Source organism: Acanthochromis polyacanthus, chromosome 14 (genome assembly GCF_021347895.1).
Source record: "Acanthochromis polyacanthus isolate Apoly-LR-REF ecotype Palm Island chromosome 14, KAUST_Apoly_ChrSc, whole genome shotgun sequence".
NCBI classification, from domain to species: Eukaryota; Metazoa; Chordata; class Actinopteri; family Pomacentridae; genus Acanthochromis; species Acanthochromis polyacanthus.
Window position 1 is genome coordinate 10,164,064 of NC_067126.1, and position 14,301 is coordinate 10,178,364.

At 37.5% G+C, this 14,301-nt stretch overlaps 1 protein-coding gene across 1 annotated transcript in view; it reads right to left on the minus strand.

Moving 5' to 3' along the window:
* Nucleotides 1–14,301, minus strand: part of epsti1 (epithelial stromal interaction 1) — a 33,038-nt gene that overhangs the window by 15,229 nt on the left and 3,508 nt on the right. Inside the window, exons 6-7 of the mRNA XM_022208810.2 lie at nt 8,157–8,230; nt 3,466–3,544 (exon numbers count right to left, since the gene is read on the minus strand). Coding sequence (XP_022064502.2) covers nt 3,466–3,544; nt 8,157–8,230 — 153 coding nt within the window. The remainder of the gene's footprint in view (nt 1–3,465; nt 3,545–8,156; nt 8,231–14,301) is intronic.

Below are 14,301 nucleotides of genomic sequence, written 5' to 3' on the forward strand. Positions count from 1 at the left end.
AGACTAAAGGTGGTTCCTGTTGGCAAGCAGAAGGCATTGTAGGACTTTAGGTTGTGAAGGAGCACCATGACAAAGACTTTTGTGACGCTGAATGGCCTCCAGCCATAGGTGGAGCATTGGGGAGGAATTAGCCAGTAAAGGGGCACCATGACAGAGACTTCTGTGACTATAAATGGACACTGGGTGGAGGCTCTATTTTGAAGAGGAATCATAGTGAGCTAGAAAATTTTGTCTGTGGTTCAGTGACTTATGTAAACAAGCCATAATAGTAGCCATGTGTCCATTGTTAAAAGAATCCTTATGGTATAAGATAGGGATGCCCAGATAAAGTTCTTGCAACAATAAGATCCAAGTCATTATATATTTACCGTCCGCCGATACTATTTTCCTCAGTAATACACAACTCAGGTCGTAGATCAACCTGAGCTACCTGCTGTTTAACATGACCAGAGGAGGCATAACTTGGACTGCAGGTGCTTCATGTTGGCAAGCAGAGAGCACTGTGGGAGAACAAAAATGATGCTATAACTTAATAACACATCTAACAACTCAACTTTTTCCCTTTACCTCTGCATTAATGCACTCATTTCACAATCTAGCTTTACAAGCTTCCCAGGGCCTGCTGTTGAGAAGCCTCTCCACATCATGATGCTGCCACCACGTTACATATCATGATGCTGCCACCACTATGCTTCACGTCATGATCCTGCCGCCACCATGCTTTAAACCATGATGCTGTCACCACCATGTTTCATATCATGATGCTGCCACCACCATGCCAATATACAGTGTTTGATGTCCCCCAAACATAGTTTTTAGCCTCATGAATAAAAAATGACCTCATTGGACCAAAGAACCTTCTTCCAGCTGACTTCAGAGTCTCCCACATGCCTTCTGGTGAACTCAAATCCAGATTAAAAGAAATTTTCTCAACAATAATTCTCCCAGATTTAGTATGTATTGGGACATACTTAACTTTTTACTGGTGTAGTACACAGTAGTATATATTCTATATAGTATTACTGTCAGTCAGTTTAGCCTGTAGCGCCACCTTCTGCCAACACTACACAGCCTATTTTATTTGCTCCAAACCAGTTAAAGACACGTCTAATTCATATTTCCTTTGTTTTGACAGTTTTATGGACACACACATCTCACTTGTCTTGTAAAAGGTTTGCATTAGGTCTTCCATGTGAGAAAAGGCACCACAATGAGAAAAGCCCCTGAAGAAAATATTTCCTCTGTCCACAGATGGAACTGTGTTTGCAGCTTTGACAGCGTTGTCAGTCAGCAGAGAAACAGTGTCCTCAGGCTCTAACATCACTGGGTGGAGGAACACCAACACTGTTATTATTATTAGCAACATGTCTGACTTTCCAACAGAACCTGTCAACACTCTCCAATAAAAGTATGTTTTCTGAGCTAAGAATAACGTGACCTCTTCACTTTCAAGATTTACAGCAGCTATTTATTCTAGGATTTATAGCAGTAATTACCCCAGAGAGAAGGCTGATTAACACTAAAGTCATTTACAGTGAGAGCAAGTAGTTTCCCTATATGGAGGCCCATTAATGCCATATTATTCAAAAGACATGATGTGAGATGCTTCAGTAGGAATTATGAGTTAAAAAGTCAACATTTTAAATCAAAATAATCAGATTTAGTAGTATTGTTGAAATTTTATCTGATAATTTCCATGTACAAATGCAGAGTTTAGCCATTTTATCTCATTATATTATGAACTTGGTAAGCCAAAAGCTTGAAGTGTAACCTTCTAATTTGTCTGTATCTCTTAATTCTTAGTTTTTACTTACTAAGTTGAAGGTGTTTTTCACTTTTTATTGTATATTTTTCAACTGTAAGTCAAACTTTTACTTCACATATAGTTTTGACTTTTTAAAATCTCATTTGTTGGGTTGAATTTTTTATATATTTTAGCTCAGCATTTACTTATTAAGTTAACATTTTGACATTTTATATTGTATTTTTTTTCACTTTTGCTTCTTTGTCATATTTTAACTTTTTCATATCATAGTACTGAATAGTGAAAAAAACTTCTGAATTGAAAATTTTGACTTTATATCATATTTTCTTATTTTCAGTGTCAAAGGTTTGACAATGTATCTTGCATCTTCTGCATGATTTGACTTTTTCCTTCTCTTAAGTCGAATTTTTTTTACTTTTTATCTCATAATTTTTCTTTTACTTTAATCTGAATGCTTTTATGTTTTTTTTCTCAATTCATCAACACTTTGAACAGTTGATCTTATTTTTCTGCTGTATTCTTTTATAGTATTTGATAATCCTCTCATGGTCAGTGTTTTGACTTTTTATCCTGAAATTTGCTCTTTGTATTTAAATTTTAAAGTTTTATGCCTTTTTTGCGCATACTTCACTAAGATTTTGAACAGTTAATGTTATACTTATGATACATTCTCACAATGTACTCAGAATTTATTTTTATCTCATAATTTTGTATCCTGCAAGTTTTACTCATGACTTTTATGACCTTATGTCCTTTTCATATTGATTTAGGTTAGTTATCATATTATTGAATCAGTAAATTTTCTAATTTTGGAGTTTTTATCTCTTAATTCTTTCCTTAACAGGTCAAAGTTTTGACATATAATTTGCATAATTTGATAATTCTTCTTTTTATCTTAAAATTTGCTTTTTTATTACAATTTTAACATTTTTATGTTTTTTGTGCTTATTTCAGCAACATTTTGAACAGACGATCTTAAATTAGATAGAGGTAGATCTTATATTTCAGATGTATTCTCATAAACGTTCCTTATAATCTCACTTTATGGATTGATAAGTCAAAACTTTAACTGTCTAATTATTACATTTCTATTTTTTTTTTTCACTTGGCAGACTTTGGTTTCCATACTACATTATGTAACCGGTAAGGAATGTGAGTAATTGTTGATAATTCGGGGCTTTTTTCTTTTTCTCTGCAGGTACTTTCACCGTGGCAGGTTATTCCACTTTGTTTTACAGAAACTCGTGTTGCGTCTCAGCTCGCTGTGAACTCTGGGAAGTCCCTTGAACTCTGCTGGCCCTCAACTCCTCCTTCCCTCCCAGGAAAACCAACAATCGAAGAGGAAGAGCGGCTGAGAAAAGGAGAAAAAAGGAAGCAGACAGAGGAAAGAAAAAACAGTGAAGCCGAAGCAAAGGCAGCAGACTGACAGAGGCCTGAATCTCGGAGTGTTTTCCTTTGATCCCGCTGAGCTCCGGCTCTGACCAGGATATAATTGCCGAGGCACTGTCGCTATTAAAGCGTCGGATGATGAAAACCCGGCACATGAAAATGTTTGCTTAGAAAACAGGCGAGAGAGGCCGATCTGTCAGTGTGAACTACCGCAGAGAGTCGACGCCACAGATATGAGCCCCGAGATCCGACATGTGTGCGATGCTGCGATGTATACAAACACAACGGAGGCCTTGTGGTCGCCGGCTCACCCTGGATGACGTATGTGCGGCGCTGCTGGACGCTGCCACATCTCGCCGCTCAAACCTCTGAAGAAAAGCCTCCTGCGACCTGAAAATAAAGGCACACAGAAAGCCAGAGTCATGAATCTGGCAAGACGAGGTCGACCAAGTTTGTTTGTCTGCAAAACGTCTCTTCTAAACATCTTCACTGTCTCCCGTTTTTGTTTCTCTTGACAGGAAGCCAGAGATGCTACTCGACAAGCCATTTCCCCTCGGAATCGGCGAGGTATCGCATTTCCAAAAACACTGCGGCTGTTGGGGTAATTGATTTAAAGTGGCCTCACAAACCGAAAACCTTGTTCGGACAGTAGACAGTCTGACATTATTGTGTCTACGTCCAATAAAATACATTCTGAACTCTTTAAAGACTCCACTGGTTTTTAAATGTCAGAGATGCTCACCATGAAGAGTCTGTGCAGGTTTCTCAGCTCTGTAGTGCATTTTTTTTGTAAAATTTGGTCTTTTTTTCTCAGTTTTAACTGACTTTTTGATGTATTTCATCAACATTTTAAACAGTCAATCTTATACTTATGATACATTGGCTGCGCCAAAAAACAAGTCGCACACTCTAATATTTCATTGGACCTCGTTCGCCATGGCATCAGCTTCTGCAACGTCACAGCATATATTTCTGTTCAGAGTTGCATGCATTTTCTACTAAGATCTTGTACTGATGATGGGAGAGTCAGACTGCTGCACAAAGTCTTCTCCAGCACATCCCAAAGATTCTCAATGGGGCTGAGGTCTGAACTCTGTGGAGGTCAGTCTAGGTGTGAAAATGATGTCTCGTGCTCCCTGATCCACTCATTCTCAATGTGAGCCCCATCAATCCTGGCATCATCATCTTGGAATATGCCGGTGCCATCCGGGAAGAAAAACTCCACTGATGTAAAGACCTGGTCATTCAGTATATTCAGGTAGTCAGATGACCTCATTCTTTGGGAACTTAACGTTGCTAAACCTGACTAACCCCAGATCATAACCCTAACCCCCATTGGCTGGTAGGCACTAGACATGATGAGTGCATCACTTCATCCTCCTCTCTTCTTACCCTGATGCCCCCATCACTTTGGAACAGGGTAATTCTGGACTCATCAGACCACATGACCTTCTTCCATTGCTCCAGAGTCCAATATTTATGCTACCTAGCAAACTGAAGCCTTTTTTTCCCATTTAGCCTCACTGATCAGTGGTTTTCTTAGTTACACAGCTGTTTAGTCCCAATCCTTTGAGTTTCCTCCACATTGTGCATGTGGAAATGCTTTTACTTTCACTATTAAACATAGTCATGAGTTCTACTGTCACCTAGAATCATCTAAGAATTTGTTCCGACCACATTTGTTCCTCAAAGATGATGGTTCGTCACTATCCTTTGGGTTTTAATGATGCGTTGGACGGTTCTTAACCTGATTTTAGTAGTTTCAGAAATCTCCTTAGTTATTTTCTTTGCTTGATGCAGACCAGTAATTTGACCCCTCTGAGACAAATTAACATCCTTTCCAGGACTACAAGATTTGTCTTCCGACATAGTTGTTTAAGAAATGAGAAGCTCCTCACTGCATCAGCTAGGGTTAAATAAGTTGTTGCAGCTGAAACGTATCACTGCAGTAATAATCCAATGGAAGGCTCTTACCTATTTGCTTAGTTAAATCCAAGTGGCCGCTTTTTTTTTGGACAAGCAGTGTATATTCAGATAACCGTTTCATAGGAAGTCAAATTTTTGACTTTTAACACAATATCTCACAATATTTACCAGGTAAGAATTTAAAAATCATGCCTCACTTTGTAAAAATGTGTTCTCATATTGTGCCACAGGTTTCCCAGCTTTGTAGTTCATATTTTTAAAGGAAACTGTGCATTTAAGACGAGCATTGTGGCGTCGGAGACATCATGGGCATTTCCCAGGTGGTAAAAAACCGTCATCCTGCCCACTGTCATGGTTTTTTGTGCTTTCCTCTCGTGCCTCCAGCAGGTTAACATGCGGCTTCGATCCCCTCAGGATGAACCGTAATTAACTTGGTGATCCCTGACGTGACTCATGTGCTGCAATCATCAGGCCTGAATTTAATTTTGTGCACGACTGTGGTCGGGAACTAAATACCTGACAGCTAATGACATTCTTTAGTGGTATCTTGTTTTTAGCACTAATTATCAAATGTGAGCATGTTCACACCAGTAGTAATTAACCATGCACTGAACTCCATGCAGTTTCTGGGCGTTGTATTTATTTAGTCCTGTCACTATTTGACTCAGTGTTTGCTCATTTTTCACTGCAAAATAAAGTCCTGCACCTCCATGGAAACGGTACAATCATCAGTATAAGTAGAGAGAACTTGAGAAATGTCTTCTGAGTATGACAATGTGCCAATGCCATAAATCATTTAAAAAATATTAAGAAAAGTTGACATTTTTAACTAGTTTCCATTCATACATCCTCTCCATGTAGTGTGAACACTGCCTGCAATTCAGCCCGAGAATCTGAGAGTTTTTGTAATGGGACTGCTGGTTTCAGTTCGTTTCTCTACTGTGCCGAGAAGTGCAGAATTTTTAGTTTTTTTCAGGTTCTGGTTAGAGAAAATGGCATATCTTTTTGGCATTTTAAAAAAGAAGCATATTTCATGACAAATGACTTTGATTAAACATGATTTTGAGCCACAGATGAGAAGTTTAAGGACAATCTGACTAATCTGACAATATTGTCTCTTTTTTTGATAGTTTCTAGCCGATAAATACACTCATTTGGATTTCAGGGGCATTTCAGAAGGTGAAAAAGCCCATATTGTACTAATTAAGGTTTGCCCTTTTCCTTTAATGTTTTACTGCTGTATGTGCAAGTTAAAAGTCTGCAAACCTACAATACCCACCTTAAACAATAGTACTACATTGTACTGTATACTGTGGTAGTGGCTAGAGTTATTGTGATATCAATTAATCAGTTTGAGGAGATATAAAGAAGTGCAAAATTCTATGATTCCAGCTTCATATTTTAAAATATTGTCAAATTATTATCAAATGTCTTTTCTTAGAGGAGTTTTGTCATGCTGTAGTTCTATTTCTACTTGTTTTGCTTTGTTCAAACCCACTGAAGCTGCACAGATCAATCGATTAATCATTCAGTTTTCAACTATTACACAAATCACCATTGGAATAAGTGGTTCTTAATGAAAAAAGTCTAAATTCTGTGATTGCAGTTCATTAAATGTGAATATATTCAGATTTCCTTTCTCCACTGTGACAATAAACTGAATGTCTTTGGACAAAACAAGACATTTGAGGAATCCCTCGTCAACTTTTTTCATCGTTTTCTGACATGTTATAAACCAAACTACTAATCGATTAATCCAGAAAATAATCTACATTAATTGACAATAATCATTAGTTTTACAAAATTCTATGATTGCAGCTGCAAAAATGTGAATATTTTGGATTTGTTTAATGGTTGGCAGCTCAGTTATCAATCAATTAATCATTTAGTTTTTAACCATTAAACAGATTGGTAATGGTTTAAGGGGTTTTAAAAGAAAATATTTACTTTTTAAGAGCTGCAATCAGCAGCTTTTTTCATTAAAAATCCCTGAAACCAGTGGCAATTCATAGTTTACAACTATATGCTTAATCTATTCATTGGTGTAGCTCTCCTGAGTTTGAACAAAGTAAACCAAGTAAAAATGGAGGCACAACTTGACAGAACTTCGAAGAGGAAAGACACTCGATTAACAGTAAAAATAATTTATTCTAAGAAGCTGGGTTCAGAGAATTTGGATGTTTTTTATTCAAAACCACTTAAACCAATGGTGATTTGCTCAGTGATCAATCGATTAATCATTGAACTGTCAACTATTAAGCAAATAGACATTGGCTAAAGTGGTTTTAAATGTAAAAGACGAAAATATTGGAAATACTGGAAAATATTCACATTTTAAGAGCTGGAATCACAGAATTCAGACTGTTTTTCATGAAAAAAACACTCAAACTAATGGTGACTTGTATAAAAGTTGACATCTAAATGAGTCCTTGATTGATCGTTGCAGCTTTAGTGGATTTGAACAAACCAAAACAAGAAGAAATGGATTCATAGCTTGACAGAACTCCTTGAAGAACAAATATTTAAACGTATGAAGCTGGAATCAGAGACTTTAAACATTTTTTTCTTGTAGAAATGATGAAACTAATGTCAGAATAGTTGCAGAATAATGTAAAAGTTGACAACTAATCCATTGATGGTTGCAGCTCATGAAGAATTTCAAAACAGACACTTTGAAGTTCTTCATCTTGTGCCAACTAGAGATGCATCGATGCAACAAAGCTCTGTTCGAAATTTTCCAGTTAATCTGCCTTATGCAGTTGCATAACTTCTTGCTTTTAACATGAGCAGGGTTACAGGTGCTGGAGGTGAACGAGGGCGTTCAGAGGTGAACCTGGTGTCATACTTCCTCTGATATTTACAACCGATATGCTCTGTTTTCCCTTTCCCTGCCAGCAGAACTCGCAGCTCGCTGGTGATAATTATCCTGCAGGTCTGCATTGAATCAGACGCTTCCTTTGTAAAGGTCGGCAGACGGTGTCACCTGATGCTGCTGAGATCCGCCGCAGAGCAACAAAAACAGCACAATAACCGACCGCAGGGCGATGGTGACGAGTGAACCTGATCCAGGCCTGACCTGAGGTAATCCGTCCGGAGATGATCCTTCCTCCGCTGCTCCTCCTGCTGCCGTCGCTGCTCCAGACGCTCGGCCTGCAGCACAAAACACACCAAACGTTTCCACACATGCATGACTGACGGTGAGCTCATGACCAGTGGAAGGAATGATGCTGCTCAGGAAACCGTGAAAGATCTCAGGCTGTGCATCCCAGTAGGGCTGCAAGAAATACAAGATTCACCAACTCAAGCTTTTGATTTGCTCCGATTTAAGGAGTTTTTAGGTTTGGTTGACCTGCAGGATCCACATTTTGAATCAAGAAATAAGAGAGAAACTCTTAAAGATGCAAAAATAAAGCAGTTTCATAGAAATATTAGACTTATTGACCGTTTAATTCAGCAGCATAAAGCTCTGGAAAGCCAATCCAAAGCGAAAACAACTATTTAAGAAGAATTTCAGTATTACACCACATTAAGGAGGTTCCAATCATCTTTTTTTCAGCTTTTTAAAGATATTTTTTTGACATTTTTGGTGCTAATTATTTTTTGCTACAACTTCTTTTGCTGCTTGACACAAAAGAAATCACAAATGTACAAGAGAAATCTGTTTAACAGAACATCATTTCCTCTAATTTAAGGAGTTTTTACGTTTGTTGACCTGCAGGTTTCACATGTGTGCAGTAAAATGATCAGAAAACAGAAGAGAAACTCCACAAGTTGCAAAAATTAACCATTTGCATGGAAATATTCAACTAAAAAACTACACAATGGATTTATTTAACCAATTAATTCCACACCATAATGCTCTGCAAAGCCAATCTGAAGAAAAAATAACTATTTAGGAAGAATTTGTCACTGTTAGGCCACATAAAAGTGATTTCTACACTGCTTTTGGGAAATTTTTGATGCTGATTAACTTTTTGCTATGACTTTTTTTTTTGCAAAAGAAATGACTGATCTACAAGAGTAGCTTCTCTGGACATCATTTAGCCCAATTTAAATTTTATTTAAAAATCACAAAGTTTGTTGGTCAAGAAATAAGAGGGAAACTCTACAAGTTGCAGAATAAAAACAGTTATATGAAAATATCTGGTTCAAAAAGGACGATGTCGACCAAAAAACAGCATAGTTGATTAATTTGACCGTTTAATTCAGCACCTCAAACTTCTATAAAGCCAATCCAAAGCAAAAAAATAACTATTTAGGAAGCCTTTGTCAGTGTTTTCCAACATAAGAAAGGTTCCAAAGTGACTTTTTGTTTGTCAGTTTTTGCAAGATATTTTTTTGGTGCTAGTTTTTATGACAACTCCTTTCGAGCTGCCTGATGAAGAGGAAAACCTGCACGACGAATCTACAAGAGAACTCTGTCTGGTAGAATGTCACTGATTAAAATTTAAGGTTTCTTGGAGGTATTTTTTAGACTTTCTTGAAAAGACACTGAGTTTGTTGACATGCAGGTTTTTTAAATATTTCTTTTTTTTTTACATTTAATTTTTGCTACAACTTTTTTGCCACTTGATGCAAACTAAAGAGTGAGTAACTTGTCTGGACATCATTCATTCTAATTTAAAGCTTCTTGAAGGTATTTTTTCAACTTTATTTAAAAAAAGAAAAGTTTGTTGACCTAAAAGTTCCAAAAAGAAGCCAGTTGCATGGACATATTTTGGTTACAGAAAGTACGATGTTGACCAAAAACAGCACCACAAAGCTCTGCAACAGCAAATCGGAACGCCATCCAAAGCAAAAACAACCATTTAGGAGGCATTATCAGTGTTACGCCACATGAAAGAGGTTTTAAAAGATTTTTTTTTTTTAAATTGGTGCTAATTAACTTTTTGCTACAATTTTATTGGCTAAAGAAATGAGTGATCTACAAGAGCAGCTTGTCTGGACATCATTTAGTCCAATTTTAACTTTATTTAAAAGATACAAAGTTTGTTGACATGTAGGTTCCAGATGTGCACAGCAAAACGATAAACAAACTGGAGAGACACTCTGAAAGTTGATTGTTGATTATAGAAAGCTGAAAGTTGATTATAGAAAGGAAGATGTTGACTAAAAACAGCACAATCTGACTGTTTAAATCAGCATGTTTAAATCAACATAAAAAAGGTTCCAAACTGTTTTTTTCTTCAGCTTTTTAAAGGTATATTTTTATTTTTGGTGGTAATTAACCCCTCTAAAAATGGCCTGGAGTGATTATTTCTTTAAACATGAAGTTATTCAAGCAATTTGGTGAAAATGATCTGAGGTTTGTCTTCTAGAGAATCTATATTTACAGTTCAGTAACCAGAGTTTTCCTTCTTAAAAGCGAATATTTTCTTATTTTCTGTGCCACATGAGAAATGTTCCAAACTGCTTTTTCAAGCTTTTTAAAGATAGTTTTCTTATTACTAAAGCAGATCCTGTATCTCAGAAAATATCGTTTTTCCAGTGTTGTGCAGCTTAACGTCCCACACTGCATGATTATTATAGGCTCTAATGATTCCTGGAGAATATATTTCCAGGATCATGATGATGTTTTTCCTCACAGAGCCTCCCAAAGAGATTTTAGGCGACACCAAAGAATAATCACAGATAATAGTTTAGTTATTTAGGATGTCATTAACTGCAGCATAATTTACATTTTGTCAATCAAATGGTCAGAAATGTCAGGGAAATCCACAGATTTTTGTCAAATGAGGTCACACAGACTCATTCTGAGCAGGAAAACCCCGACTAATGCTCTCTAATTACAGTCATTAAGCTACTTGTGCTTGTCTGACATGAAAAACATGACTGACATGATGGTTTCAATATAAAAGCGGCCTTGTTGTTGTGCCAAGAAGCAGTGACTTTTCAAGTTTTTAGTCTGTAAGTGCTGCAGCATCGTCCCAAACGTTATTTTGAAGAGTGTTTGTAAGATTTTGCAACAGTAAAATGTTGATGAGTCAAAAGCATCCAATTTTCCTCTGAATTCTCTTCGATTTCTTCGTGTTTTTTTGACCAGAAACAAGCCCCTTAGTGTCTGCATTTCATTTGATTTTCCAGATTACACTGTGGAACTGCATGGGATCCAAGAGGACAGGTAGAAGAAGTCAACTCATGTTATTCCTACATCACGTTTAAAACAACTGACATTGAGCCAAAGTGGTTTCAAATAGGGAAATACAAAAAACTGTCCACATTTAGTGCAAAAAAAAAGCAAGATCCAGAAAGTTTTGCTTTGATAGATTAAGTGCAGACAACCATGAAAAAATACTAATTCATTATTTGAGCATGTATGTAAAAAAAACATGTATTGAATAAAACTGTGGTAAACACTTAATCAATGTGAATTAAACCAGATTCTGTTTAACATATGAGAGGATACATATAACCTATAGAGGGCGCTGTGGAAAATGCATACAGTTGCAAGAAACAGTATGTGAACCCTCTGGGATTACCTCTGCATAAATTGGTCATAAAATGTGTCCCGATCTTCATCTAACTTTGGTTGACGTTATTGTTGCCAAAGGAGGGTCAACCAGTTATTAAATCCAAAGGTTCACGTACTTTTTTTCCACCCTGCACTGTGAAGGTTTACATGTTGTGTCTAATAAAAACACGAAAACATTTATTTTTTTGTGCGGTACTAGTTTGTCTATTGCTATAACTTATATGAAGATAAGAACATATTTTATTGACCAGTTTATACAGAAATCCAAGTAATTCCACAGTTTTCACATACTTTTTCTTACAACTGTATATGCCAAAAAAAAGTTTAAAAAAAAAAAAAGCTACAAATATGCAGTAAGGCCTGCTGGGAATAAGTGTTTTTCAATAGGTGAAAAAAAAAATCCAGAAAAAACAACAACTACCCCTAAAAATATGGAAAAAAACAAAACAAAACAAAAATATGTCCATGCCTGTGAGTGTTGGGTGGGTTTAGTTTCATTCGGTTTTTGGCTGCAGATATTTCCTGGATCTTTTTTTTCTCGCACCGTTAAGTGTTTACAGTAAAGCAGTTCCTCTCTAACCTTCCTAATAATTCCCTGAGTGGTGTTTTACTGCTGCTGCTTCGTGTTAAACTCAAACCAAACAGTGTTGGGATGCATTAATGAGCCACAGGCAGTAGGTTTCTGCCATGCAGAAGAAGAAGCTGCTGTAGGATCATCAAGTTCAATCCTTTGACCTTTAGAGGTCAGCAGTGAAACATCTGCACTAATCAGCTGCAACTAGAACTACAACAGTCCATCTGACAGGAGCTGCAAACCATAGACTGTATATAAAGATGGACGTAGCATCTGGCTAAAAAAAATTGAAGCCCACTGGGAAGTGTCACAAACTTGCACTATCACGCCGTCCCCAATTCATTTTTGGAAAAAATAAAACTTGATAGACTGATTTTCTACAGCTCAGGATTTTTTTCCCATTAGTTTTCATGGTTAAAATGAGAGATCAGGTGGCCGATCTTAAAATAAATCAATACTGAATTTTAAATAAATTGTTAAAGTTGGCGGAGCCAGGGGGCGTGGCTATACTTGATTGACAGTCCCATTGACTGGTCCTGCCCCGAGTTGCTCTCCGGTCCAGCCTGTTTGATGACGCTTTTTACGTCACTGGCTCCAAAAAATCCAAAATGGCGACCAGGAAATGCAAAATCCGGGCTTCATTTTCTCGGCGTTGAAACCAACGGGTGACGTCACGGTTAGTTCACGCCTGCTGCAAACCCTCAACATCTTTCACCTTCCTGCTAAACTGTGGGTCAAACTGACCCATTTTAAAGTACAAAAATAATTTAAAAAAATGTTTAAAGTATTTTTTCTGCATGAAACTTCTTCTGCTTGGTTTAATAAGTGTAATCAACATATAAAATGAAAATGGCTCATTACACATATTTGCACCTTGAACAGAAGATGTGTCTTGTGTTAATTTTTCAGCTGCATAAAAAGAAAAAAAATTCTAAATGTAAAATAAAATTTTTAAAAATCAATGCCATGTAAAACTATCCTATTTTATATCTAAGTCTTTCTAGTGTACATTAAAAAAAGTTTTAACATGCATTTTTTTTCATGAAAAACAAGTGAGTTATCCTCATTGAACCAGGATCTGTGAGAGGTGAAGAACACCACTGAACTAAATACTGATAGAAATGTTTATTAATGGAGTTACAGTGAAATAGAAACAATGCTAACTGAGATTTTTGCAGTTTCTGCCATTTATATACATGCCTGTTACAACCACCAGTATTGGTGTGCCGTTTGTTTTGAGGTGGTGTTTTGTAGGGCCTTTGAGTGGGAAATGTGTGGGCTCAGCTGTGTTTGTTGCAGAGTCTTTGGAACCCCAGCTGCTGGCCATTTCAGCTGATGACGCTGGAGCTGACGACCTGCACTGCAGTCTGGTTTTCCCCGCCCTTCGACCTTTCTGATTGGGCCATCCTCCAGCTCTCCTCCTCCTTGGACCAACCAGAGGCAGCCAGGCACCACACCTGCAAGCTATATAGCTGCCACCATGCCATTTGTCTTGGTGGCTGGTACTTTGACCAGTCCACCCTGGTGCCTCTTTGTGTGTGGCACTTTGTTTGTGTTTCGGTCTGCAGGTACCGCAGACACTTCGGTTGGTAGATACTCCTGGTGGGTTCTGCTGACGCTTTGGGTTTCTGTTGGCAGCTGCTATCTTGGTGTGGAGCTTACTGATAGCGGAGACTGAGGCTCAAATTAGCAGCCTGCCACTTTAGTGAAGAAGCCACTCTGTCTTAGAGTCTTTGTGAACTGTGAAATCAATGAGTGTGAGGCACCAGTTTTGTTTAGTTCGTTTGTACACCTTTTGTATTAGTTTTTGTTCCTGGTGGTGGGTGTTGCTTCTGTAGTTCGGTTTGGCTAGGGAGTTTAGTTGTTTTCTTTGTGTTTAGCTTAGTTACAAACTCTGTTAGCCTTCGTTATGTTTTATTCCGTTCTTTGTTTTGGCAACACCCACCAGTTTTGTGTGTTGTTGTCACTTTTATGTTCCTTTTGCTACTAAGCAATAAATCCCTTCACCTAAACCAATACCACCTGTTTTTTTGTTGCATCCAGCCAGCCCCTAGAGGTTGGATCGTAACAATGCCCCAGGTCAAACTGACCCAGGAACATCATTGTTGTTCCTGAGAAATGAACCTAACAGGAGGGTTGATCAGGCGGTGTAACGTCGGCTGTAAAGGAAAACGC